Source organism: Misgurnus anguillicaudatus, chromosome 6, assembly GCF_027580225.2.
Source record: "Misgurnus anguillicaudatus chromosome 6, ASM2758022v2, whole genome shotgun sequence".
In the NCBI taxonomy this organism is placed as follows: domain Eukaryota; kingdom Metazoa; phylum Chordata; class Actinopteri; order Cypriniformes; family Cobitidae; genus Misgurnus; species Misgurnus anguillicaudatus.
In genome coordinates this window covers 7,915,362-7,941,540 of record NC_073342.2, presented here as the reverse complement: position 1 = coordinate 7,941,540, position 26,179 = coordinate 7,915,362, and the positions used below count along the sequence as shown (strand labels likewise).

Here is a 26,179-nt window from a genome sequence, read left to right as displayed (position 1 = left end):
TAAGTGATTTATGTACCCATTAATCGACAGTGGTGGTTAACCTGCAACATACAGTTTAAGAGTTTATTATCTACACTTATCTGAAACTTTCAGAAGCAGACTTCTTTGGACCTGTATAAAAACCTTTATTTTGTCAATGCAGATTGGCAGATTGTTTTTTTTTTTTTTGTTTTTTTGCAAAAGTTTATTGTTTATTTAGTCCCTGAATAAACTACACAAATAATGTTGTTTCTAACTATGTGATAAAAGCAGTTGCAGATGTTTTACAAAATATATAACAATGATTGCAACATTGAAATGTGCAACGTTTTACTACCAAAGTATTTAATATTCATTTATTAACTTACAATTACAAGTTTCCGCGACATCTTGTGAGGTCTGAGCAAAACTCTTATGATTTACATCCAGAACATGATGCATGATAGGATACACTTAATCTTCAAGACCGCTCTGAAGCAATATTTGAGATAGTGTGGGTTAAAGGCCCTGCACTTTGCCAGTTTTAAGACATGGGACAGTCTTGTGCACTTCCTGTCACATGCACACGCTCTTGAGTGGCCAAGGCTGTTTCTCAGTTCCATTAACACAAAGAACGGACTTGTGTTCTCGTGGAGATCGGTCTTGCTAGACGACCTTGGAAAAACGAACTCAGAAGGTCGCGAGAACACAGAACCCACTTGTGAGAATTGGGTTGTGTGCAATCTTCCTGTTGGTCCCCTGACCTCCACCATTGGTTTGCGGCATTGACTTCTGTGGCGTAAAGTGAATTCAGCCTGCAAGTCTGCACTCAATGTAACCTCGATATTAAAAACACATCCGGGTATTTTCATGCGTCCTCTGTACTTGCGTTTTTTGAGAATTGTAATTAAACTTCGATGGTTAAGGATGACGTAGAGTGAGAACACAAGGACGTAAGATTGCTGAAGAACGCATATTGAGAAACAACCCAAGACCGCAAGTGTGGGTATTTGGACGCAGCTCGAATTATGTCCGACTTGCTCTGATGTCACCTTCAAATTGGGATGTACCCTGCGTCTCAATCAGCTCCCTTTTCAGTAGTCAGGGCACTGATCAGGGAGTTGACCATTTTAATGGTTTCAATTACAAAATGATAATTCCCACAATGCAACGCAAAAATCAGTGCTCGCTCACTTGACACTGGGACAAACAACATATCTCTGAATGCTTTATTCTGATTGGTTGAGAAATGTAGGTGTTGATTATTTTTCTGTAAAAGGCACACCTATCCTGTCAATGCTTGTGGTAACTGTTGTATAAGAGGGATAATTGACTCCGGTCCTTTGAATTATTTAAAAATAATGCACACCCGCTGGGGACAGAGGTAGATATGTTTATGATACAAAATTCACAAATTTCTCCTTTCTGGGTTTTCATCTTTGACGGCATTCTGTATAATCACAGCCCGGGATTGTCTACTTGTCGCTTAGTTAATTTTAATACACTACAACTATTCAGTATTTAGGCTAAATTAAAGAAATCACTCTCTTCCTAACCTGCGGTCAATGGTAGATAGCGCTCTTTTGCCCATCAGGGGACTTAGGTGCCCTAAGTGCGTGACGAAACATGGACACTATGGATTGGATGAATAATAAAAACTGCAACCAATGTAGTAAATATGTTGTAACATCCCCACTAAATACTAACAACTTACAGTATTAGGTTTGTTCCAAAAGTACTACTTTCTGTCATTTTATGCTACGTTTTTTTTATAATATGCATATTTTTGTCATGTTTTTTGGAAATGTTGTCAGTAAAAAAAAATAAAAATAAAACTTTAATTTTAATTAAAGTTTAAAGGCATGGTTTGTATTTTTGATAACACAAATCATCAGCCAACTTGTGAGCTTTGATAACAGATAACATTGTATTATTCAGACTAATTAAATGTATTATTGCTAAAGTTTTGATATAATATGTAACAAAAATTGACCTCTTGGTAACAGTACTGATTAAAATAACCGATTGAGGAGAGAGGTTGTGATATTAATGCTTGTGTACAGTATTATTATGGCTTTATTTTCTATTTAAGTCTTTAAAGCTTTTTTCATAAAAGTATAACATTTTATTTTCATGAGGATCATTGCATAATCCCTTACAGACAATTCAGACATACTGTATGTCAGCACTGATTTGATTGATGCTTACTGGATTAAAAATGATCAACAGGTTTCAACAGTTTGTGAGGAAGATAGAAAAACTACACACAGTATGATAGATAGATCGTAAAATAACTTTTCAATGAGGGTTTACAGCTCTGAAAAATATCAATCAGCATTGAATAACAAATACACACACACGTAAGCAAGAAAAATATTTTAGCTCCAAATCAGAGATGGAGTCACAAATGAACAGGAAGCTTCTGGATGATCCGTGTGCTTCAATGTGGTCAAAACGACTACTATATATAACAATTTACAAGTCTTTTAATGTTATTCATGTAACGAAAATAATTACCCAAGTGTCTGCTACAAATACAAAAGACACGTTTAACCTTTAATTAAATTTAAAATACAAAAATCACATTAGAAACAAACGCGGCTTTATCCGGTGACTGATGTTGGTCGTGGATTTGATATGAAATTGGTAAAAATAATTGTTTTATCGTCGCGTAATTTAGTTTAAAGATATAGCGCTGGACCTCTGCTCTGTGTTTAAGCTGTTTTTAACGCGCCCATGTATTTTATATCTCCTGTTTAGTTGTAAAAGTTAGAGGAGAAAACACACGCGTTAGCGGCTTGTGGAGGCGCACAGACACTCAGCTGTCCCGGCTGAGTCTATATGGTTCTCATGTGCTGTATAAAAGCGCCGCGCGCTCTGACGCTCGCATTACTGATCTCTTGTTGACACTGTGATAATACAGATACTCTCAGAGAAAATGGCAGAAACCGCCCCAGCTGTTGCCGCCGCGCCGGCCAAAGCGCCCAAGAAGAAATCCGCCGCAAAGGCCAAGAAAACCGGACCAAGCGTCGGTGACCTCATCGTTAAAGCTGTTTCGGCTTCCAAGGAGAGGAGCGGTGTCTCTCTCGCCGCCCTGAAGAAAGCGCTCGTCGCCGGTGGCTACGACGTGGAGAAGAACAACTCTCGCGTCAAGATCGCCATCAAGAACCTGGTCACTAAAGGCACTCTGGTCCAGACCAAAGGCACCGGCGCTTCCGGCTCTTTCAAACTCAACAAAAAGCAGGCAGAGACCAAGGCAAAACCAGCGAAGAAAGCCGCGCCTAAAGCAAAGAAGCCCGCAGCCAAGAAACCCGCCGCTGCCAAGAAGCCCAAGACTGCAGCGACAAAGAAGACCGCCGCTAAGAAATCACCCAAGAAAGCAGCGAAGAAACCAGCCGCCACCGCCGCTAAGAAGGCAACAAAGAGCCCCAAGAAAGCAAAGAAGCCAGCGGCTCCTAAGAAAGCAGCGAAGAGCCCCAAGAAAGCAAAGGCTGCTAAACCCAAGACGACAAAGCCCAAAGCAGCTAAGCCTAAAAAGGCAGCGCCCAAAAAGAAATAAAGTCAATAGCCTACTTTATTTCCACTAAAAAGGCTCTTTTAAGAGCCACCCACCAGCCCTTTAAAGAGCAAAGTTTCAATATGTATTTTTTGTAGTTAAACTCCAGAATTTATCTGATTTATTAAAACAAACAATACTTCATAAAATAGTACTTTTACTATAAAGTACCTAAAAGTTTTACTTTGGTGCCACGCAGATTTTGGAGTATGCCATAAAAAGCATTAAAATTTTAAAATTGTTAAAACTGCTTTGTATTTATGAAGTGCAGTAAAGATGTAAGTAAATGTTATTGCAGCATAATTTCACTACAGTACACAGCAGTACATACTTTTATTTTGTTCCACCTACTTTCCACCTTTGCTTTTAAACGTGCTTACGACAAAAACAAATGTATTAGTAAACTTTCCGTTTCTGCCAGTTTAAACATTTGTCCTCAGGCAACACATACAGATATACACATATAAATTATAATGAACTGTAAGTTGGATTGAAGCATCTGCCAAATGTATAAATATGAATGTAAGCGGCAATTGTAAAACAAAGGCAGGCAGAAAGATAGAAGGGGGCGGGCTTTGGCGTTTGGAGGGAAGTTCAGTGATTGGTTTGAACTTTTCACAGACTTCAACCAATAGGCAACTAAAGCAGCTCTTAAAAACTGGAAACGTCAACCTTGAATCACAACTTTTTGTGATTACAAAAGTGAAACGAAAATGAGCGGCAGAGGCAAAACCGGTGGTAAGGCCAGAGCAAAGGCTAAGACTCGTTCATCCAGAGCCGGGCTTCAGTTTCCCGTCGGCCGTGTTCACAGGCTTCTTCGCAAGGGTAACTACGGAGAACGCGTTGGTGCTGGAGCTCCAGTTTATCTCGCCGCTGTGCTCGAGTATCTTACTGCTGAGATCCTGGAGTTGGCTGGAAACGCCGCTCGTGACAACAAGAAAACTCGCATCATTCCCCGCCATTTACAGCTGGCAGTGCGTAACGACGAGGAGTTGAACAAACTCTTGGGTGGCGTGACCATCGCTCAGGGCGGTGTGTTGCCCAACATCCAGGCTGTTTTGCTGCCGAAGAAGACCGAGAAGGCCGCTAAATCAAAGTAAACTGCGGTTTCTGCACAACTAAAAAAGGCTCTTTTAAGAGCCACCCACTTGAACCATAAAAGAGCGGAAATCGTTTAATTTTATAGATTATGCCAGTATAACTTTACAGCATTAACAAGACGCTTTAAGAAATATCAATACTATTTCTTGCTACATGCATACTATCAGATTTTTTTTATTTTAGTGGTGTTTGGTTTGTACGTCCAAAGTGCAACCAACTATTTAATTCCAAACAGTGTCTTTATTACTATTCATTTAACAGTTCAGATGTCTTATAAATGTTTATTTGTACATAAAAAAGCGGGTTCGTCTCATAATCCTTTTTCATATTTTGGAGTTCTCGGCACTATACAGTTCGAAAACTCCTGTACTAAAAGCATTGAAGGCTCTAAAATACACAATGAACCTTATATGGTTTTAAGGACGTTTGAGATCACATCGCTCGCGATTATATTATTTGTGTGTCGGGAGCGTTTTCATACTGGTGATGTCTTTTGCTTTTTATGTAACGTATTTTTTTATCAGAACACTCCAAATTATTAATTATACATGACTTTAAACTTAAATATATCTGCTTAAATGTGGCATTCAACTAAACAAAGGATATCGAGCGGGAACAAACCGCTTCAGCTCGTTTAAAAAGAGCCAATGGCCAGTAGAGGTCACACATTAGCCAATCACATGTCAGTGTACTGTCACCGCCCTCTGAGCTCACGGTCTTCTAGTCTTTAAAAGCAGCTTGCTGAGTGTAGTTCTGCATTCGCTTTTCTACGAAGAAGAGTTTTGACTTCAGGCATGGCAAGAACAAAGCAGACCGCTCGTAAATCCACCGGAGGCAAAGCGCCCAGGAAGCAGCTCGCTCCCAAAGCTGCCCGTAAGAGCGCCCCAGCTACCGGCGGTGTGACGAAACCTCATCGTTACAGGCCCGGTACCGTAGCGCTGAGAGAAATCCGCCGCTACCAGAAATCCACTGAGCTGCTGATCCGTAAGCTGCCTTTCCAGCGTCTGGTGAGAGAAATCGCCCAGGACTTCAAGACTGACTTGCGCTTCCAGAGTTCGGCCGTCATGGCCCTGCAGGAGTCCAGCGAAGCTTATTTGGTCGGCCTGTTTGAGGACACCAACCTGTGCGCCATCCACGCCAAGAGGGTCACCATCATGCCCAAAGACATCCAGCTGGCTCGCCGCATTCGGGGTGAACGCGCGTAAACTCAACGTCACCCACATCAACACAAAGGCTCTTTTAAGAGCCACCACAATTCCACTGAACGAGAGAATTTCTTTAAATGCTTTTAAAAATTAAACTAAACCTTTTCAACTTCTTAATAGTTTTAAGAAAAATACATGAACTTTAAAACCATCAATAAAAGTAACTGAAAAGATTTTCTGTAGTTACTTTTTAGTGGTCCTACAAGCACTACAACTGACTGTTTTTGCTCGAGTATAAAGTGGTTAAATATTCGTTTCGAGAAAATTGCATCTATGAACACTACCATACGTAAGTGCCTATTAAATATGGGATGAACGACCAAAAATGAAGATCCTCGCTTTACATTTGGTTTTTACATCTTGTTAACATTGCTGCATCTGTAAAACAACACATTTACTGTAAACAAGCATGGCTGCATGTTGTGTTGTGCAGGTGCGAAAATCATAATTTGGTAAACGTAAATATTTTCAAATGTGATGTCTGTGACAATAAATAATCAACAAAATATAAATCAGCTTTAACGTAAACTGGAGGTGGGTCGAACTAGAAGCACATTGCTGGCTCCGCCTTCATTTCTGTGTGTTTCCATCAGGTCCTGTAGGCAACGGTAAAGCTCTGTTTCACAGCAGTACATTATGCATTTTGGCTACGAGAAGTTGAAATCATGTCAGGAAGAGGCAAAGGCGGTAAAGGACTCGGCAAAGGAGGTGCGAAGCGTCATCGCAAGGTTTTGCGTGATAACATCCAGGGAATCACCAAACCTGCAATTCGTCGTCTCGCTCGTCGTGGTGGTGTCAAGCGTATCTCCGGTCTGATCTATGAGGAGACTCGCGGTGTGCTGAAGGTGTTTTTGGAGAACGTTATTCGTGACGCCGTCACCTACACTGAACACGCCAAGAGAAAGACCGTCACCGCCATGGATGTCGTTTATGCTCTGAAGCGTCAGGGTCGCACTCTGTACGGTTTCGGGGGTTAAACGCTTAAAGCTCCACACAAACCCAAACGGCTCTTTTAAGAGCCACCCATCTTCTCATATAAAGAGTTAACATCTCCGTTGTAATAACGTACCGGTCAGTTTGTTTAATATTTTTTTAACACTCACGTCACGGTCATTGTAGTTTTGTGTGTCTTTTTGATCGTCACATGGTTGTCGTGCTATACTTTATTTAATTCGGACATATTAGATATAATGTTTAAAAAAAAGCGTATAATTACGCTTTACTTTGTGTTCTTTATGTACTTCCGATTACAGAATTTGGCAACTGAAAGAACAATATAGCTCTCAAGTTAGTGCTCATGGTAATGCTACATATATATACATTATATATCTTGCTTATAGATGCTATAATATAAATCATAGTCTACCTTTCTTTGTTACATAATAATTATATTTATTCGTTTATTACACACACATGTAAAATGAAGAACAGAGCAAGATTAGTATACTATAAACTTCATTGCATGTTTTGAACTAAAAGTGGTGCATTAATTTTTGTTCGAGTTAAAAAACTTTATAGTATATAAAATAATATTTGAAAGAAATAGCATTGTGTATAAAATTGAGCGGGAAAGTAAAACAACCCATAAACACGTAGGGCGTTTCAAACGTGAGGCGATGGGTGGATCTGCGGTTTTGAAGACACTGATTGGCTCGCTTAGTTTACAGCTAATCCAATGAAATCTATTCGTGTTCTTTGTCCAATCACAACCCGCAATCAGAAGGTTCGTCTACGGTCTCTGAAAATTAGCATGGGCAGTGTATATATGCTTCTTCACAAACACAAATCTTTAATCATTGTGTTATTATAACAGAGTGATCATGCCTGAGCCAGCGAAGTCTGCGCCTAAGAAGGGATCCAAGAAGGCTGTTACTAAAACCGCCGTAAAGGGCGGTAAGAAGCGCAAGAGGTCCAGGAAGGAGAGCTATGCTATCTACGTCTACAAGGTCCTGAAGCAAGTTCATCCTGACACCGGGATTTCCTCTAAGGCCATGGGGATCATGAACTCTTTCGTCAATGATATTTTCGAGCGTATCGCCGGTGAGTCCTCTCGTCTCGCTCACTACAACAAGCGCTCCACCATCACATCGAGAGAGATCCAGACAGCCGTGCGTCTCCTACTACCCGGTGAACTCGCCAAACACGCCGTGTCTGAGGGAACAAAGGCCGTCACTAAGTACACCAGCTCCAAATAAACCTGTTGAGGCTTTCAACACCACAAAGGCTCTTTTAAGAGCCACCCACTTTATCATTTAAAGAGCTTCCAATTCTTTACTCTTTACACTACAGTGATGCTGTGAAAACTAACTGTAATTAAACGCAAATTTTGCGTATTAAGTAAGTCTAGACTTTCTTGATGTTAAATGCAAATCTTTATAACTGCAGCGTCTGAGCGATGTGATCTGTAAAGTTAAGCGGGTTGAAACTATTTGGATTGTAAAGTTGTGGACAGCTAAAACATTCACAGGTAAAAAAATTGTGATTATAAACCTGCTGTTTATTTAAATGTCCTCAGTGGTCCAGTGCTAGAACTCTCCAGGTCTGGGGGCTTAGCAGGCCAAGCATCATTGGGCCCTTTTAAATGTGGGCTTTAGGCCCAAACGTTCTTCCCTGCTACCCTAAAAATTGTGATTTATTCCACAATCTGTGATCGCTTTAGTCGCTTTTAAATGTCACATGAAAGCAGCGACAGACGCCTCGTCTTTTAGTTTGCGTTTTAGTGCACTTCGAGAAGGGACGTCGCATAAACTCTCGCTTTAGATGAAAAGAAAATGACGATTTTCACAAAAATAAGGTTATTAAGCTCTCGTCTAGCAATCTAGATGCGAATATAGAGTAATTAAACATCTACAATTATCTACGTTTGCACGTTTTTTGAGAGTTTTTATGATGTGTTGCTGATGTAAACGATTCTACATTGATACATACAAATTAAAGAATTGACATAAAAAAACATAATTTAAAGGGTGTATAATACATATTAATGCACAGTTTTATTGTAGACTACATAAAATACATCCATTACATATTAATAATTTGATGTCCATCAGAAGTAAAAAATTTAGGAACTCTTACAACTTACAAATGTATTTCCCATAATTCAGTAGTTACTTAAAGACAAAATATAATAAATTGTGAAGTTAATTGTGTTTGTATTCTATACATTACCACAGGAAGTTATTTACCACTGAAAAGTTTTATCCACAAAGATAGTATACATTACATTTGCTTGAAACAAAGCAAGTTGAATTTAAAGGTGCAGTGTGTACATTTTAGCGGCTTCTAGTGTTGAGGTTGCAAATTGCAACAAATGGCTCAGTCCACAGCCCAACCCTGCTTTTGAAACGCACAGAGAAGCTACGGTAGCCACCACTGGACCAACATGTCATCTTCAGAGACAACTTATTAAAAAAAGTTTGTCCATTAAGAGCTTCTGTAGAAACATGATGGCACAAAATGGCGACTTCCACGTAAGGGGACCCTCTGTGTATGTAGATAAAAACGTCTCATTCTAAGGTAATAAACACATAACAGTTAATTATAAAAGGTCTTTATACACCACTGATAATATAGTTTTGTATATTCTTTTGCATTCTTTCAAGAGATCCTTCTAAAAATTACACACTCCACCTTTAATCTATAATAAACTTTTCAAATTCACCCATTGCCAAACAATTCAAAACAATATGAAAAAAATTAAAAGAACAAATAGTTGTATATAACAGTAAGACATAGATGATTTCAGTCTTCATATTTGATGCAGATAAAGTTGCGTAGTTCAGTTTGAGGAAGGCTGATCCAGCGCTGATCTCCTCCAGACTGAACTGCTCCAGATCTCACAGTGTCACAGCTCTTATCTACTGTACTGTTCACCCAATTCTGATAGCAAACCATCTGTCCATTCATCCAGAACCAAACGCCCAGAGCACAGGAGTGACGTAACCCCAACCACACCTCTGGAGTAGAGGCCTTTTTAACCAATACTGACACCCAGCGCTGAATCTCCTCTGAATCAACCGAAACCAAATCCACATGATACTGTCTACAGTAAGTCAGAGCATCAGACCAGCTCAGACTCTTATTGATCAATACCAGCTTATCTGAACACACAATAAACCACAATGACATCAGTCAAACACAAACATGAAGGAAAATACTGTAGATGAATCTGATTTAATTCTGATAATGAAGAAAGCTTTGACATGAAACAGTGATTTTTCTTACTCACCTTCATGACACACAAAAGTCTGAGAGTTACTACAAACTTCATCATTCCATTGACCCTGATTATTCATTTGTACTTCTGTACATTTTTTATCAATACCACTGTTGGGTTGATCAGGCATCCAATATCTGAAGCCAGAGTTACTCTGATCTGACCACTCCCATGAGTCACTGAACAAACCGATCCAGACAGATATCTGATTGTTATCAATAATCATCTGAATCTGTTCACTCTCATTCTGGTTCCTCACAGTCACCAGATCAGTATGATTCTGTCTGCAGAAACTCTGAGCATCTCTCCACATCATTTGAGAAGTTTCATAGATGAATCCTTTGCTGGTGTCTATTTAAAGAAGAATTAAAGCTAATGTTATATTGTTGGATGGTCTGTGGACAAGTTGCTATAACACCAGTGAGAGAAATCAAGGATTTAAATTGCTGCACACTAATATAATGTCAGAGTCTGCTGCTTGTGTTGTAAGTAAACATGCTGCAGTGTTTTGTAACACGTGTAAAAGCTCTCTCTGACATTTCAGAGCAATTGATGAAGTAAGCTTGGACAACTTTTACACGCTCACAAAATAAACAAGCTTAAAAACGTTTTACAGGTCAGCCTCTTAGTCAATTAGTTGAAAGTATGTGCTAAGTTTATTTGACAAATGTTATAACACATACACAGGGTGTACTCTTTCAGGAATCGATATGTTGTAACCATAGAGATAATTTTAAACATACCCTTTTTAATGTTTAGTGATAAAGCTCAGAAAATAAACTGATCTCAGTGCTTCTTAAACACGCTGTAGTTTGTTGTAGTTCACAATAGAGTGAATGTGTTAAACATAAACTCACATGCTACTGCAGTACTATTGTTGTTGTCATGAAAGTTGACATATGATTTGTGTTTTGTTTAGTGAAGGTTTGTTCTAATTCCCAGAGCTGCACTCACCATTGTAGCAAATAAACGTTGAGTCCCGCTGTTTACAATGTTGATGATGCCATTTTCCAAATTTCATAAATACACAATTATCTTGACCATTAAGGTCACTTTCCCAGTTTGTATAGTTTACAGGATCACCCATAGACCATTTCCATTTATAAACACCTATATTGTTCAGTCCAATCCAGACGCCAATATTCCCACTGTTATTTACTTGATTCATCAGCTGTTTCATGTCATTCATGTTGTCGACTGTGGCCAGATCAGCGTAGTGCTCTCTGCAGTAACTCTGAGCTTCAGTCCAGTTCATAGTCATGTTTATATAGTGATAGCGGCGATGAATGCATTCAGATAATGAACAGAGAGCTATTAAAGAGAGAATTTGAGTCTTTATTAGACAGAGTTAATTCTTATTACATTTAAAAAACAATATATAAACCAGAAACACATACTTACCAATGAGAAGTCTTAAATATAGCGTTTGTGCCATTTCTAAAGGGTTAAACATAAAAAAAAAAACTCAGACTCTTCTGGTTAAAATTACTGTTTCTTATTAAATGGCTGTCTAATTGTACTTAATTTTGATTGGTCAGTCTGGACCTTCCAAGTTGATTTATTCTCCATTAACAACCACTAATTCTAAAAGCAGACACTCATTCAGATTGTAACAAGGCTTGTGATAAGTTGGATCCATATATTCAGTTTTATTGGCAGCACAGTAAACAAGCAATAGTCAGGCAGGGCAAACAGATATATATGTAAGGCAAGACAAGAACATAAACAGTATACAGGGGTCTGTGACGGCAGTCAGCAAACGCTTTGGTACACGCTTAGTATGTTGCTGCTCAAACATAGTCTGCATCTGACTGGCAAGATCTGCTGGTTGCAGGCGGAAAAGGAGTAAAAGCAACGGCTGTCAAGACGGATACTTGCTGTCTTTACATTTTTACTGCAGATGAAGTGGATTATATGTAATATTTGTAAAATATGCAAACGTTTTAGCACCTAGAAACAATTTGCACTGAATAGGTTGTGTGCTGGTTTATATTGTATGAAAAAAATAAAACCAAAATAAAGTTACAGATAAGCAAATATTACTAAATACCAATAAATTGATGTCTATAATCTTTTCACTTTTATTTTAATAATAGCACTGTATAACATATTAAGGTTATGAACAGAGTTTACTGTTATAAAAACAATTCATTTTTTGAGCATTAGTGGAACTAGAGGTGTCAAGATAAATCTAAAATTGACGTGATTGATGTTTTGGCAAATAAAAATAGTGTGTCGTCATTAAACGTTGAAGCCGGTTTGAAGGCAATTGCAGCACCTGACCTATGCGGCTGGTCTCGTTTTGCACTCACGGTACTTTGATGGCACGAATGTGATCGTGAGGCGCCTGTAGCACCGGCGGACAAATTGTCTAACCAAAATGCATTGCATTTATCAGGCAGCTATCAGTTCTTGTGGCACCACATCAAGTCAAAAGCACCTCTTACTTCACAGAGGGTGCGAGAGTCTGATATGGACATAGAGGCGTTTATGACACTGATACTGCGAGTCATCTTGACTGGTATTAACTATATTTCTCATGCCAACATAAACAATATGCCTAAACAAAACAAACAATTTAGCTCATGTCACAAGTTTATAACTTACAGACAAACAGAATATAAGTGAAAACATTACCTTAAACCCAGTGATGCCGGTAACGCGTTACTTAGTAACGCGCTACTCTAATTTTACCACTTTTTTTAGTAACGAGTAATCTAACGCGTTAATATTTCCAAACCAGTAATCAGATTAAAGTTACTTATCCAAGTCACTGTGCGTTACTATTTTTTAAATTTTCCTTAGTAAAATATATATTTTCTTGTATATTTCTTCTTGCGTCTCGGGAAGTGAAGTCAGGTGTGCGACAAGTCACGTGTTCAGCACGAGGACAATTCAGGTCACGTGTAAGCGACACAAACGTAAACAGCGTACAATGGAGAGAGAAGAGAGATGCAGCTACAAAAACACTACGTCAAATAAAAAATTAAAAAACATGTGGAGTCGCGGCACGGCGCAGACAGTGAAACTACCCACCCGGTGATGCGAAGCAGTGAGCAGGAGTTCATCCACTACCCAAACAACAAAAGCTGGACTTCAGTGCAAAACCAGTAAGTGTGGGAGAGTTTAAGAACGAAAGTAACAAAGCGATTTTCTCCGAGCCCTTATAACTTCTAAATCTCACTATGACAGCATATTAGCACATAACCTCTGAAAGAGTTGACAAAATCGCGTTATTTACTCACCGATTTCCACGTGTAGATCCAGAACTGTGTTTTCAATCATGATAAGTAAATTCCAAAAGCGGTCTTTTTTTCTTACAACGCGTTGTGTTTCTCGTTTCATGTGTTACAATACTGATAAATCTACAAGGTAAATAACATCCTGAAGACTTCTCAGTTTTTCAAAATAAAAGTAAGTCGAGTTTATAGAGTAAATAGATCCTGTCGGGTCAAAAGTAACACTTAGTTTTGTCCCGCTGCTAATACTGTGTATAATATGGTAAAAAATTGATATTATTCTAATTTGATTTAATTTTATTTTCATAGTGTTCAAACTATTGAATTTTTTTTTTAGTCTCAGCAATTTAAGTTTGTACTGTTGGTTGCTTTTGAAACATTTGATAAAATAAAAATGTAATTTAATTATTTTTTACAAAGATAAATGACAAAATAAGTTTGCAGTTACATATTAAAGAGGTCATAGTAATATATATTTAATAAAAACAAGTGTAACACAAAAATCTATCATGTTTTGTTGTGTTACTTTTGACCCACCTGTGTGTTACTTTCGTCCCTGCTGTCAAGGTCAACAGTAACAATTCACTACTCTTGTTTAAAGTGAAATTATACAGACGTCGTTTTACATTTGTTCAAAATTCCAGCTGGTTTTGATAGACCACACTTGTGAGTTATTGACCACAGCAAAAATATATCTCTGTCTAAAACATTAGCTTTTAAAATTAAGTTTTTCTGAAAATGGCCCCTGCTCACCCCTATTTATGTTAAGTGAAGTCAAGAAAGACTCATATATATATATTTTTTAGTTTTTTAAAACACAACAGTTCAACTTAAAATGTCAGGAGATACATTGTTGACGTTACTGTTAAAAATGCACTTCCAATAAAGTGAGTGTTGGCAAAACCGATTGTCAATGTTGAGGCAGTGGGGGTGTTGGCAGCTACTGGAATGTAACTAACAAAGTAACTTGTAATCTAACTTAGTTACTTTTAAAATCAAGTAATCTGTAAAGTAACTTAGTTACTTTTTAAAGGAGTAATCAGTAATCAGTAATCAGATTACTTTTTCAAAGTAACTGTGGCATCACTGCTTAAACCCAACCCTGATCACCTTGTTTAGTGGTTCATTTTAACCTAGTTTAGGAGTATTAGAATTTTAAAGTGTTTTGAGCATTCACAAAAAACAGTGTCATGCTAAAATTATCATTTGAATAGGGATGAGAATGTAAGTTGTTCTTACTTTTGATGTGCGTTTCTCTCCTGAATCTGCTGTGTCTCTGTCTGTATCTGCATATGTTATTATATGATATCTGCTCTTCAGCACATCACATCAGTCGGTTATTTCCCTTAAAAGTTATTTTCATATTTAATTTCCTTCTTATTTGTGTGTAGAGGTCTGGATTTCAAGTGACCCATTTTGTTTATGCCATCATCAGTGCCAGTTAAGGACAGTTGGGAGTGAATATGAAGTGAATGGCACCAGTAGGAGTTTCATGGCAACAGAGTTCATTGTGCACTTTAATTCAAAAGATATAGATATATACATCCAAAACTTAATAGATGAAACATAACAGTTCCCTTTCAGTCGGTCACTACGACGTCACGAATTGGGTTATCAATTGTGACGTATATATGATTAAGTGTTCAATCATCCATTATGATTGGTTTACCTTGAACTCTATACTGTGATTGGTAATTTTATATGTCTGAAGAAGATTGAATGATCAAAACATTGCAATAAAACTCATTGTATTCATTTGCAAGTTGATAGTGTGCGGGACTTCTCTTTATTTGCTGATTTCAGGACTACATTGTCTTGTTTACCTATGCACCTATCGCACACAGGTGTGGAACGCTGTTGTGGTTAAATATAGTAATGATGCAAAGTCCGATTTATCCAGTAGAGCCGCACTGCAGAACATGACATCCAGGGGGCGGGGTTGGATCCAGATCCAGGGGCGAAGCTTGATTCAGATCCAGGGGCGGGGCTGGATCCAGGTCCAGAGATCTCTTCCCACTGCATTTTGATTGGTCGGCAGTTTTACCACAAGACACGTCATACACTTGTTGTTGCATTACCATTTCCACATTGAGTCGTAACTAAATTACATGATTCTTTTGACGGAAAAACAAACTTTACTTGTGACCACAATAAAAGTAGTCTCTTTAAGGTGAAATGTAAGGTTTTTTTGCTATAATGTTTGGAGTAAAACTTTTCAGGTATTACGAGTAATCTTACCACAGGCAGTTTAATACATATAAATGTATACAAAATAATATACATAAATATTAACATATGTCATGTTATTTAGAAATTAATAAATTGAATGTTTATCTTGTATGACTTTGAATTTGTTTTAGTCTTTGCTTACAGCCATTAGGAAACAGGTTTTTCCCTCGCATCAGTTTTACTTTTCTTACAAATCTGCTAATAAAAGATATCAAATAAATTGTGTTTTTATATTTACTCATATAGAAATAGCCCTGTATAAGTGGGATAATGTACAGCCAACCGAGTCACAAATAAATCCCTTTAGTGATATTATCCTTACCTTCTCTTACAGCTAACTGTGTTTACAAAATTATGAATCTTTCTTGGCTATATTATTAATCAAACGTAAACTTAAAGGGATAGTTCGGCCAAAAACAATATATTTCAAATGTGGCTTACAATCACTAGACTGATCTGGGCCACAATCCCTACACTGATCTGGGCCACATACCTCCCACCCACAACTGGCCCAAATGTTATCTGCCATCATGGATCCAGTGCCATCATTGCCACACCTGGCCCATACTTGGCTGACATGTTGCATGCCGTTGCCAGCAGTACGCCAGCAGTGCCATCATGAGACCACTGCTATCTGGGTTGTGAAGTTAATTGTGTATGTATTCTATAAATCAGTGGTTCTCAAACTGGGGTCCGGGGCCCCCAGGGGGGTCGCGAGATGGTGCCGGGGGGCCCCAGTTTTATGACATTTTATAAAATACATTAATTTATCATGAATTCTGTGAAATTAAACCTAAAAAAAATAAGGCTACTAACCAACAGCACTACTTTGTATAACTTAATATGTTTTGTTTGATTAAAATGTTAAATTTTAGAATAGTTTTTGTCATAAATTTTCTTTCGGAGGAATGCACCGTACACAAGGGGGCTGTACGCGGAAAAAGTTTGAGAACCACTGCTATAAATTACCACAGGAAGTTATTTACCACTGAAAAGTTGTATCCCCAAAGAGAGTATGCATTACAGTTGCTTGAAACAAAGCCATTTGAAATTTAATTTTTAATAAACTTTCAAATTCACCCATTACCAAACAATTCAAAACAACATAAAAAAAGTTAAAATAACTAATAGTTGTATATAACAGTAAGACGCAGATGATTTCATTCTTCATATCTGGTGCAGATGAAGTTGAGTTGTTTAGTTTGAGGAAGGCTGATCCAGCGCTGATCTTCAGACTGAACTGCTCCAGATCTCACAGTGTCACAGCTCTTATCTACTGTACTGTTCACCCAATTCTGATAGCAAACCATCTGTCCATTCATCCAGAACCAAACGCCCAGAGCACAGGAGTGACGTAACCCCAACCACACCTCTGGAGTAGAGGCCTGTTTAACCAATCTTGACACCCAGCGCTGAATCTCCTCTGAATCAACCGAAACCAAATCCACATGATTCTGTCTACAGTAACTCAGAGCATCAGACCAGCTCAGACTCTTATTGATCAATACCAGCTTATCTGAACACACAATAAACCACAATGACATCAGTCAAACACAAACATGAAGGAAAATACTGTTAATGAATCTGATTTAATTCTGATAATGAAGAAAGCTTTGACATTTTTACTCACTTTCATGACACACAAAAGTCTCAGCATAACTGCAATTCACATCATTCCACTGACCCTGATTTTCTATTTTGACTTCTGTACACATTAATTTAGGACCACCATTAGGTTCACCAGACTTCCAGTATCTGAAGGTGGAGACACTCTTATCTGACCACTCCCATGAATCACTGAACAGACCGATCCAGACAGATATCTTACTGTCATTAATGATCTTCTGAATCTGTTCACTCTCATTCTGGTTCCTCACAGTCACCAGATCAGTATGATGATGTCTGCAGAAGATCTGAGAGTCATTCCATGTTTTATTAGTAGTTTCATAGATGTATCTTTTGATTGTCTCTATTAAAGAAGAAATAAAGAATATAAATTATTTTCAATCATTCTTACTACACTTTAAAGAGTCAATCTTCAAACACACTTGTGTGTGTGTGTGTGTGTGGGGGGGGGGGTGTTGGTATGTGGTTAATAGGGATAAGTGTATAATGACATGTAAACTGAACGTCTTAAAAAAGATACAAATGTGATGGTTGGGGTTAGAGGAATAGAACATACAGTTTGTACAGTATGAAGTTTATCAGACAAATGTTTTAACACATACACACAGGGTGTATATTTAGTTTTACTAATTGAATTGAAATTATGTGTGTTAGCCATAAAGATAACTCTGAGGACCCTGTCCCGGGTCCAAAATTATTAATTATGTCTTAATATAAAATATTCCTATATTTAGTGGTCTGTGATGAAACCAGTACTCCGTATGAAATACTGTTTGAAAGCTTATAATCTCTACTTTCTGCAGATATGCATCACTTTAACATATATTTTACTGTAAGAAAGTTATTTACATTTGATTTACATTATCCCCCCCAAAATTTGCATACTATTTAAAGGTTCAGTGTGTAATTTTTAGAAGGATCTCTTGACAGAAATGCAAAATAATATACAAAACTATATTATCAGGGGTGTATAAAGACCTTTCATACAGAACCGTTATGTTTTTATTACCTTAGAATGAGACGTTTTTATCTACATACACAAAGGGCCCCCTTACATGGAAGATGCAATTTTGTGCCGCCGTGTTTCTTCAGAAGCTCTTAACGGGCAAACTTTTTTTTTAAAGTTGTCTCCAACAATGACATGTTTGTCCTGTGTTGGCTACCGTAGCTTCTCTATGCGTTTTAAAAGCAAGGGGTGAGCTGTGAACTAAGCTGTTGGTTAAAATTTGCAACCTTACCACTAGATGCTGTTGAAATTTACACACTGCGCCTTTAATATATTTCATATTTTGCAAGTATGACAAACATGGGCAAGTCTTATATCAAATGCAACCTGAAACGGAAATTTGTGAGATCATGTTGATCAAATGAAAGCACTCATTCTCAGGAATAAGGTTACATCGTTATTTTTGTTCTATTATCATCACATACCCAACAATCGTCTAATGAATAATGAGTTAAAAAATTGTCTTTTGTAAACGTACGTGAAACTTGAGAGTGAACTTCCTCCGATAGCACAGATAGCCACAAATGCTACACCATCTTTTATCTTAGGTCCTAAATGAGTCCATTAACAGCATTTTCTTTGGTTGTGTGCATGAATAATCCCTTGCTATTTATCATATGTGCAAAACAAAAAATTAATATTTATATGAAAAATGTATTTTCGCACCCTTCAGTAAAATAAGAATAACTTTTGAATGTGACATGCTAAAGAGTTCATTCTTTTTTTGAGTGTTTACTGTCTGCTGCTGGTACAACCAGAACTATCTGCAGTCTGCTAGAGCACCCAGAACCAGAGTTATACACTATCAAAGACAGTGTTTACAACACACAAAAAATAAAATTAGGTGTTTCATCATATGAAAAACAACCTAAATAACAACAGGAACGGACTGGGGCTAAAAAACAGCCTTGGACTTTCTCCCAAATAGGCCCATCATCCGGCCATTCGCCCCTAGGCGTGCGCAACAGACACAAGGATTTCCTGATACTATGACACAATACTGTCAGACTATCAAAGAAGGTTATTTAATATTTTGTAAATGTCATATTACACTTTGATGTATAATAAGTCTGTGAAATAATGAAAATGGCTATGCTCTATATTAATTTTCCCAGTAAACAATTACGGTCTTTCAACGTTGAAATATGGTTGAAAATAAGTCAGTCCGCCTTGGTCTGGTTTACGACGTGATTTCAACTAAGTAGTTTTGGCTGGACTGTTTGACTACGTGTTTTCAAGTGACCACGATTTCAACTCATAATCTAAGACAGCTAGATAATCTGTTATACATGCTAAAACAACGGAGAATACAAATTACCAAACCATGTTTATTATTATTGTAGATCATTCTTGTTAATGACTGCGCTTGCGTACTCTATGGACACTGAGAGACACCGTACTAGTGGAAGTGCGGATGAATCCTGTTGGCGCTGTTTTACATTCCCCTGCCGGGTTGAAATGTTTAGTTTCGGTTTGTTGCCTGTGGCTGTGTAAGCTGTAAATTGAATATACACTACAGATGTTTATGTAATAAATACGGCTGGTTTGGATTTATCATGGACTCTTCACTCATTTCTACAATTATCTTAAGTAAATGTAAAGAGTTTTACATATTACGTCAAAGTTATAAAAAATTTGAAACTGCGATTGAGGTGCAATGAGGATTCATGATATAATTACCCCACCCCACCAGGTGGCGGTAATGCACCATTAAAGGTAGTTGCCAACCGCCATAAAACTTAAAGAAGAAGAAGCGAAGAGGCGTGTGAATGTGACGCGAATCTTCCACCCATCATCACAGAGAGAAGCCCAACCAACTGCCAGATTACAGAAAGCTCTGGACTGCTCATAGCAGGGATTTTCAAAGCTGTCCTGGAGGACCACTAGTACTGCACCTTTTGCATGTTTCCCTTTTGTGACACACCTCATTCAGTTACCTTACACACCCAGTTCAAGTCTTGCAGTCTTTACTAATGAGCTGAAAATTTAAACCAGGTGTGTCTAATGAGGGAGACATGCAAATTGTGCAGTACTAGTAGTCCTCCAGGACAGCTTTGAAAACCTCTGGCTCATTGCATTGGATTGACCTATGTTTACTGCGTTCTGAAATCTGTGTTGGTATATGTTTATTGCACTCTGTGTTGGTTACTGGACCGACCTGTTTATTGCAGACTGTGAAATCTGTTGGTTACTTGACTGTTTGCACTATTTAAAATGTGCTGTTTTATTAAAGTTCTTATAACCCTTTAAAGCTTTGTTTCATTTTATAAAATGTTATTTGGTATGTTAATGTGGTCCTGTTTTCAACATTGAAAAGATGGATGAATATGGACCAAAATTAGACGTTGAAGATCGACCTGATTTGAACGTTGAAAAGATGGACGAATATGACGTCTTTTCAATTTTCATTTTCAACCTTCAATGGACCAAAATTAGACGTTGAAGATCGACCTGTTTTTAACGTTGAAAAGTTGGACAAATTTGACGTCTTTTCAATTTTCATTTTCAACCTTCAGTGGACCAAAATTAGACGTTGAAGGTTTACGTCTACTCAACGTCCAATAGACGACTTTTTGCTAGCTGGGTTGCCTGTAAAGCTTTCACAAACAACCACCAGGTCTTTGCCAATTCCACAATAATAAACACAAATATAGGAAAGACAAGGAAGAACTGCACTCTGATGGAACACAGACAGAAAGTGGAAGCTAGGATTTTTTTGGTTAAACTAAAATTTTGTCAATTATTTAGCCCCCTTTCTTATTAGCACGTTTAGAGTGGTTGCAATGCATGCCTGATATTTACCCGTTTAATTCAATACCTTAGTCTTCATTGTAGCAGAAAATGTGAGCTCACTACAACCTCTCATATACAATAAAGTCAATGAAAGAAATAAAAACCAATGCAATACGATGAATGTCCACCCACAGACTGTTTTAAATGAGGTTGGATAAATATTTTTTGCTTGTGTGTGTGATTTTGGTTAGATGACAGTTGTAGATAATACAGTTTGACAAGAGTTTACACTTTGAACAAAAGCACAATATTTTGTTTTGTTTTATTGCGACTGTATACAAATGAATGATGTCCCATATGAACTAAATGACGAAGTATGTATTGTTTTTACGTTTCCATTGTTCAATCGCGCCCACGCCTCTCTCTCTCTCTCTCTCTCTCTCTCTCACACACACACACACACACACACACACACACACGTCTCTCTCTAACAGTAGTTGCGCATTACGTTAATTTTTACGCGAGTTTTATTTATTTTTATATCATGTATATTACAACCCCAAAACAGAAAAAGTTGGGACACTGTAGAAATTGTGAGTAAAAAGGAATGAACTAATTTACAAATCTTATAAACTTATATTTTATTCACAATAGAATATAGATAACATATCAAATGTTGAAAGTGATACATTTTGGGGTGTCATGCCGGGTGTTGGCTCATTTTGGATTTCATGAGAGCTGCACATTCCAGAGGGGGTTGGGACGGGTAGCAATAAGAGGCAAGAAAATTTAAATGTACATATAAGGAACAGCTGGAGGAGGACCAATGTTAAGGAATAGGAATGTTGTACTATTCTTGTCTAATACAGACTTCTAGTTGCTTATCTGTCATAGGTCGTCTTTGTCGCATCTTCCTCTTTATGATGCACCAAATGTTTTCTATGGGTGAAAGATCTGGACTGCAGGCTGGCCATTTCAGTACTCAGATCCTTTTTCTAAGCAGCCATGATGTTGTAATTGATGCAGTATGTGGTCTGGCATTGTTATGTTGGAAAATGCAAGGTCTTCCCTGAAAGAGACGACGTCTGAATGGGATCAAATGTATCTAGAACTTGGATAAACCTTTCAGCATTGATGGTGCCTTTCCAGATGTGTAAGCTGCCCATGCCACACGCACTCATGCAACCCCAAACCATCAGAGATGCACGCGTCCCAGTTTTCCAAAAAGAACTTCAAATTTTGATTCTTTGGACCACAGAACAGTTTTTCCCTTTGCCACAGTCCATTTTAAATGAGCCTTGCCCAGGGAAAACGCCTGCGCTTCTGGATCATGTTTAGATATGGTTTCTTTTTTGACCTATAGAGGTTTAGTTGGCAACAGCGAATGACACGGTGGATTGTGTTGACTGACAATGTTTTCTGGAGGTATTCCTGAGCCCATAATGTGATTTCCATTACAGTAGCATTCCTCTATGTGATGCAGTGCTGTCTAAGAGCCCGAAGATCACAGGCATCAAGTATGGTTTGTCGGTCTTGAGCTTTACGCACAGAGATTGTTCCAGATTCTCTAAGCCTTTGAATGATATTATGCACTGCAGATGATGATAACTTCAATCTCTTTGCAATTTTTCTCTGAGAAACTCAGAAAACTATTTTTCGCTGCAGCATTGGGGAAATTTGTGATTCTCTGCCCATCTTGACTTCTGAAAGACACTGCCACTCTGAGAGGCTCTTTTTATACCCAATCATGTTGCCAAATGACCTAATAAGTTGCAAATTAGTCCTTAAGCTTTTCTTACGTGTACATTACAATTTTCTGGCCTCTTATTGCTACCTGTCCCAACTTTTTTTGGAATGTGTAGCTCTCATGAAATGCAAAATGAGCCAATATTTGGCATGACATTTCAAAATATCTTACTTTCAACATTTGATATGTTATCTATATTCTACTGTAAATAAAATATAAGTTTATGAGATTTGTAAATTATTCCATTCCATTAATTATTCCATTACTCACAATTATTACAGTATCCCAACTTTTTCTGTTTTGGGGTTGTATATTATAATGTCACGTGTCCTGCTACTACTGGCACTTACAGGACATCTTGCTGATGTGAAGTTAGTTCTGTCTGTCCCTCATCATGACCAGGCTGTGATGCTCAGGCTCGCGAATTCAGGCTCACGAATTCCAAGAATCCGTGGACCAATCACGTTTAGTAGCTAGTAGGCCGTCTCTTCTTCCTCGTTTTTTACACGTAGCATCAAATAAGTGATCGTATTAGTGCCCCTGCTGTTGGCTGTTAATATTGTGTTATTAAACTTTTTTTGCTGACGACCGGGCGACGGCCCTCCGTTGAACGGCCGTTCTGGACTTTTCCAGAATGCACAGATTACCAATCCGTCCCTGAATAACAATATTTGTCGCAAACAGCATCTTTTTAGTAACTTCAAAGGGTTTTCTGCAAAATTAAAGAAATTGCATTTATTCCACTGTATGTGGTTATGGGGACAATTCAAATGTTTTTAGGTGGAAATTTTATACAAAAAGGGTATTTTTCCTCTCTTCAGTTGTAGTAAAATAACTTTTGCATAGATTATGATAGAGAATTTTTTTCTCTGTAAGCTGACATTAGAGGGAATCAAACGAAACTGTAAGCACCCAGGGCTAGAGTTATACACTTTTAAATAGACTTAAAAAAAAAAATCAAAAACACAGGTGTAGTTTGTTGACGGTGACTCAAATGCTATTTCTCTTTCTTTACTGTCTGTTGTCGTTATGAAAAGATAACATATGATGCATGCTTTGAAGGTTTGTTGTAAGGAGCTGCACTCACCATTGTAGCAGATGAACCGTGATGTCTGATCACAGTACTGATGATTCCATTTTCCATTTCTCATAAATACACAATTACCATCACCATTAATGCTACTGTTTATTACTAAGTTTGTATGGTTCACAGGGTCACCCATAGACCACTTCCATTTATAAACACCTGAGTTGTTCAGTCCAATCCAGACGTGCATCTGATTGTTCACACTTTTTTTCAGCTGTTTCATGTCATTCATGTTGTCGACTGTGGCCAGATCTGTGTACTTCTCTCTGCAGTAACTTTGAGCTTCAGTCCAGTTCTTATTCATGTCTATATAGTGATAGCGGTGCTGAATGCATTCAGATATTGAACAGAGAGCTATGAAAGAGAGAAATTGATTCTTTATTAAAACAGACTCAAATCTTATTACACTTAAAACCAAATATAAACCAGAAACACATACTTACCAACAACAAGTAGTCTGAAATATAGTATATGTGCCATTTCTAAAGGATTAAACACATAATAAACTTCAGATTGATCTTTGAATTGTAAGGGACAAATTACTTTTGCTTATTAAAATGGCTGTCTATTTATACTTCATTCTGATTGGTCAGCCGGGACCTTCTGAGTTTATTCACCAAAAACAGACTAAACCTGATAAGAGATGCTCATCCAAGTACTGCGAATCATCTTGACTGGTATTAACTATATGAATTATCATGCAAACATAAACAAAAACCCTCCTAAAAAAAACTTTATAATATTTAGCTCATGTCACAATTTTGTAACTTACAGACAAACAGAATATTAGTAAAGAAAATTGCATAAAATTGAACCCTGATTAATCTGTTCAGTGTTTAGTTTTATCTTTTTTTTGCCACAAATAAACACAGTTTAGGAGTACATTTTGAAATTATTTTAGCAAATAGATACAAAAATATTATATTTAAATGTTTAATTTGTTCATTTTTAAATGTCTCTAAAACTAAAAAAAAAATGTTTGTTAACTCTTTGCCAGATTAAGTCTGATTATAAATTATTGAACTGAAATCACAATTAAATAGTATTGCATTAAAACTTCACATTAAAACATCATAAAAGATAAATCCCATTCCCAACCCGGTCACTTTTTCAGGCAGACAGTAAACAACCCATACAATCTTTAAATGCCATGCAAGACTCCTTGAAATCTATTAATTTGTATTCCCTATAATATTTATATGAAATATTTATGTGGTGCCAAAGTGTAAATATCTGTGTCTATATTTATCTTTTGTATTTTCCATTATTATTATGATGATGAATATTATTACTATTATTATTATTGCACTGTGAGTTCACACTTAATTTTATTGTACATCCCATTGTTACAATGACAATATAGATTAAGATTAAAAGTATAATTTGAAAAGGAATGAGAATGTAAGTTGTTCTTACTTTAGATGTTGTGTTTCTCTCCTGGATCTGCTGTGTCTCTGTCTGTATCTGCACATGTGATTATATGATATCTGCTCTTCAGCACATCACATCATTTGTTTGCTTCTTTAGAAAGTTATTTTCATATTTCATTTCCTTCTTTTTTGTATATTGTCCACCTACCTTATTGTTATCTGTTGTTACTGTGAAAATAACAGCAGCCAAAGTGTAAAACAATGAGAGATCAGTTCTCACCTTATTTGCATATTGGTGTCAGTAAAATATAGTGAATAAAAGACAGATGAGGTTAATTCAGTAATACATACATTTAAGGTGGGTTGCACCAACAAGGATTAGTCTTAAATCTGGTTTAAATCAATGATGATTTGATCATTCTGTTGTAACAAACTTTATCCCTTGTTTAATTAAAAAAAAATCAGGGCTACATTTTAATTCCCATTTTGATTCAGGTTTAAATTTTACAGTAAATCTAGATTATCTTTAATCCTGTTGATCCATTAAATTAAACTCTGATTTAAAACTCAAATGGGGATTAACTTTAAATTGAGCAAATGAGAAGGGTTAAATATACAAACATTTACAATTAAATTTGTTGCTAATTGATCAGAAACAGGCACCTTGTGCGTGGTGGCACATTTCAAAGATGTAGGCTATTTAGGCTTATTACAAATAAAATAGAGACATTTGGTGGCACGGTAACTTGGCTAGTCTGTTTCGAAGCGTCCAGTCCGGGATGTCGTCTTTATTTTACAGTAAATACAAAGACATCTTTTGTAATTTCACAGAAAAGAGACCAATCGCTCGAGAAAAACATTAACAGCACCGGTGACAAATATATCCAGCCACACTGCTCCATTAGTCAATACAATAGATTGTTTTAATGAAATGTCAAATTATTATTTCAAATTTATTTATTTATGATTTATTTTGAATTAACCCATTATATTACCGTCCGATATATGGAGGTGATTTATAATCCTAAAATTACTTATTACCTTTCCCAGCAAGGATTTCAACGTTGATTCACCGTTGAATCAATGTCAAGGACAAGGTTGAATCA

The 26,179-nt window shown here is 37.2% G+C and overlaps 6 protein-coding genes across 6 annotated transcripts; 4 read left to right on the top strand and 2 right to left on the bottom strand.

Moving 5' to 3' along the window:
• The first annotated feature begins 2,789 nt into the window (after positions 1–2,789).
• LOC141364277 (histone H1-like) lies at positions 2,790–3,643 on the top strand. The gene has a single exon (XM_073868452.1). The coding sequence runs from the start codon at positions 2,897–2,899 to the stop codon at positions 3,515–3,517; it is 621 nt and encodes a 206-aa protein (XP_073724553.1). The 5' UTR covers positions 2,790–2,896; the 3' UTR covers positions 3,518–3,643.
• Positions 3,644–4,168: 525 nt separating this feature from the next.
• LOC129433677 (histone H2A) lies at positions 4,169–4,659 on the top strand. Its single transcript, XM_055192344.2, has one exon. It carries the CDS (start codon positions 4,228–4,230, stop codon positions 4,612–4,614), a length of 387 nt encoding a protein of 128 aa, XP_055048319.1. The 5' UTR covers positions 4,169–4,227; the 3' UTR covers positions 4,615–4,659.
• Positions 4,660–5,219: 560 nt separating this feature from the next.
• LOC129433669 (histone H3) lies at positions 5,220–5,968 on the top strand. The gene has a single exon (XM_055192336.2). The coding sequence runs from the start codon at positions 5,410–5,412 to the stop codon at positions 5,818–5,820; it is 411 nt and encodes a 136-aa protein (XP_055048311.2). The 5' UTR covers positions 5,220–5,409; the 3' UTR covers positions 5,821–5,968.
• A 1,430-nt stretch (positions 5,969–7,398) lies between these two features.
• On the top strand, positions 7,399–8,261 carry LOC129433707 (histone H2B-like). Its single transcript, XM_073868455.1, has one exon. The coding sequence runs from the start codon at positions 7,641–7,643 to the stop codon at positions 8,013–8,015; it is 375 nt and encodes a 124-aa protein (XP_073724556.1). The 5' UTR covers positions 7,399–7,640; the 3' UTR covers positions 8,016–8,261.
• Positions 8,262–8,424: 163 nt separating this feature from the next.
• On the bottom strand, positions 8,425–11,471 carry LOC129433736 (macrophage mannose receptor 1-like). Its single transcript, XM_073868451.1, has 3 exons — positions 11,438–11,471; positions 10,991–11,347; positions 8,425–9,920 (listed from the first exon to the last, which is right to left on the bottom strand). Exons 1-3 carry the CDS (start codon positions 11,469–11,471, stop codon positions 9,562–9,564), a joined length of 750 nt encoding a protein of 249 aa, XP_073724552.1. The 3' UTR covers positions 8,425–9,561.
• A 5,169-nt stretch (positions 11,472–16,640) lies between these two features.
• On the bottom strand, positions 16,641–24,183 carry LOC141364161 (P-selectin-like). The gene is made up of 3 exons (XM_073868263.1): positions 24,147–24,183; positions 23,704–24,057; positions 16,641–17,020 (listed from the first exon to the last, which is right to left on the bottom strand). The coding sequence occupies exons 1-3, from the start codon at positions 24,181–24,183 to the stop codon at positions 16,665–16,667; spliced, it is 747 nt and encodes a 248-aa protein (XP_073724364.1). The 3' UTR covers positions 16,641–16,664.
• Between the last annotated feature and the right edge of the window lie 1,996 nt (positions 24,184–26,179).

Coding starts and splice junctions, on each gene's coding strand:
- LOC141364277 (XM_073868452.1), top strand. CDS start 2,897: ATGGCAGAAACCGCCCCAGCTGTTGCCGCCGCGCCGGCCAAAGCGCCC.
- LOC129433707 (XM_073868455.1), top strand. CDS start 7,641: ATGCCTGAGCCAGCGAAGTCTGCGCCTAAGAAGGGATCCAAGAAGGCT.
- LOC129433677 (XM_055192344.2), top strand. CDS start 4,228: ATGAGCGGCAGAGGCAAAACCGGTGGTAAGGCCAGAGCAAAGGCTAAG.
- LOC129433736 (XM_073868451.1), bottom strand. CDS start 11,471: ATGGCACAAACGCTATATTTAAGACTTCTCATTG. Junction 11,348..11,437: donor ATATTTAAGACTTCTCATTG/GTAAGTATGTGT, acceptor TCTCTTTAATAG/CTCTCTGTTCATTATCTGAA. Junction 9,921..10,990: donor AACGTTTATTTGCTACAATG/GTGAGTGCAGCT, acceptor TTGTGTGTTCAG/ATAAGCTGGTATTGATCAAT.
- LOC129433669 (XM_055192336.2), top strand. CDS start 5,410: ATGGCAAGAACAAAGCAGACCGCTCGTAAATCCACCGGAGGCAAAGCG.
- LOC141364161 (XM_073868263.1), bottom strand. CDS start 24,183: ATGGCACATATACTATATTTCAGACTACTTGTTGTTG. Junction 24,058..24,146: donor TTTCAGACTACTTGTTGTTG/GTAAGTATGTGT, acceptor TCTCTTTCATAG/CTCTCTGTTCAATATCTGAA. Junction 17,021..23,703: donor ACGGTTCATCTGCTACAATG/GTGAGTGCAGCT, acceptor TTGTGTGTTCAG/ATAAGCTGGTATTGATCAAT.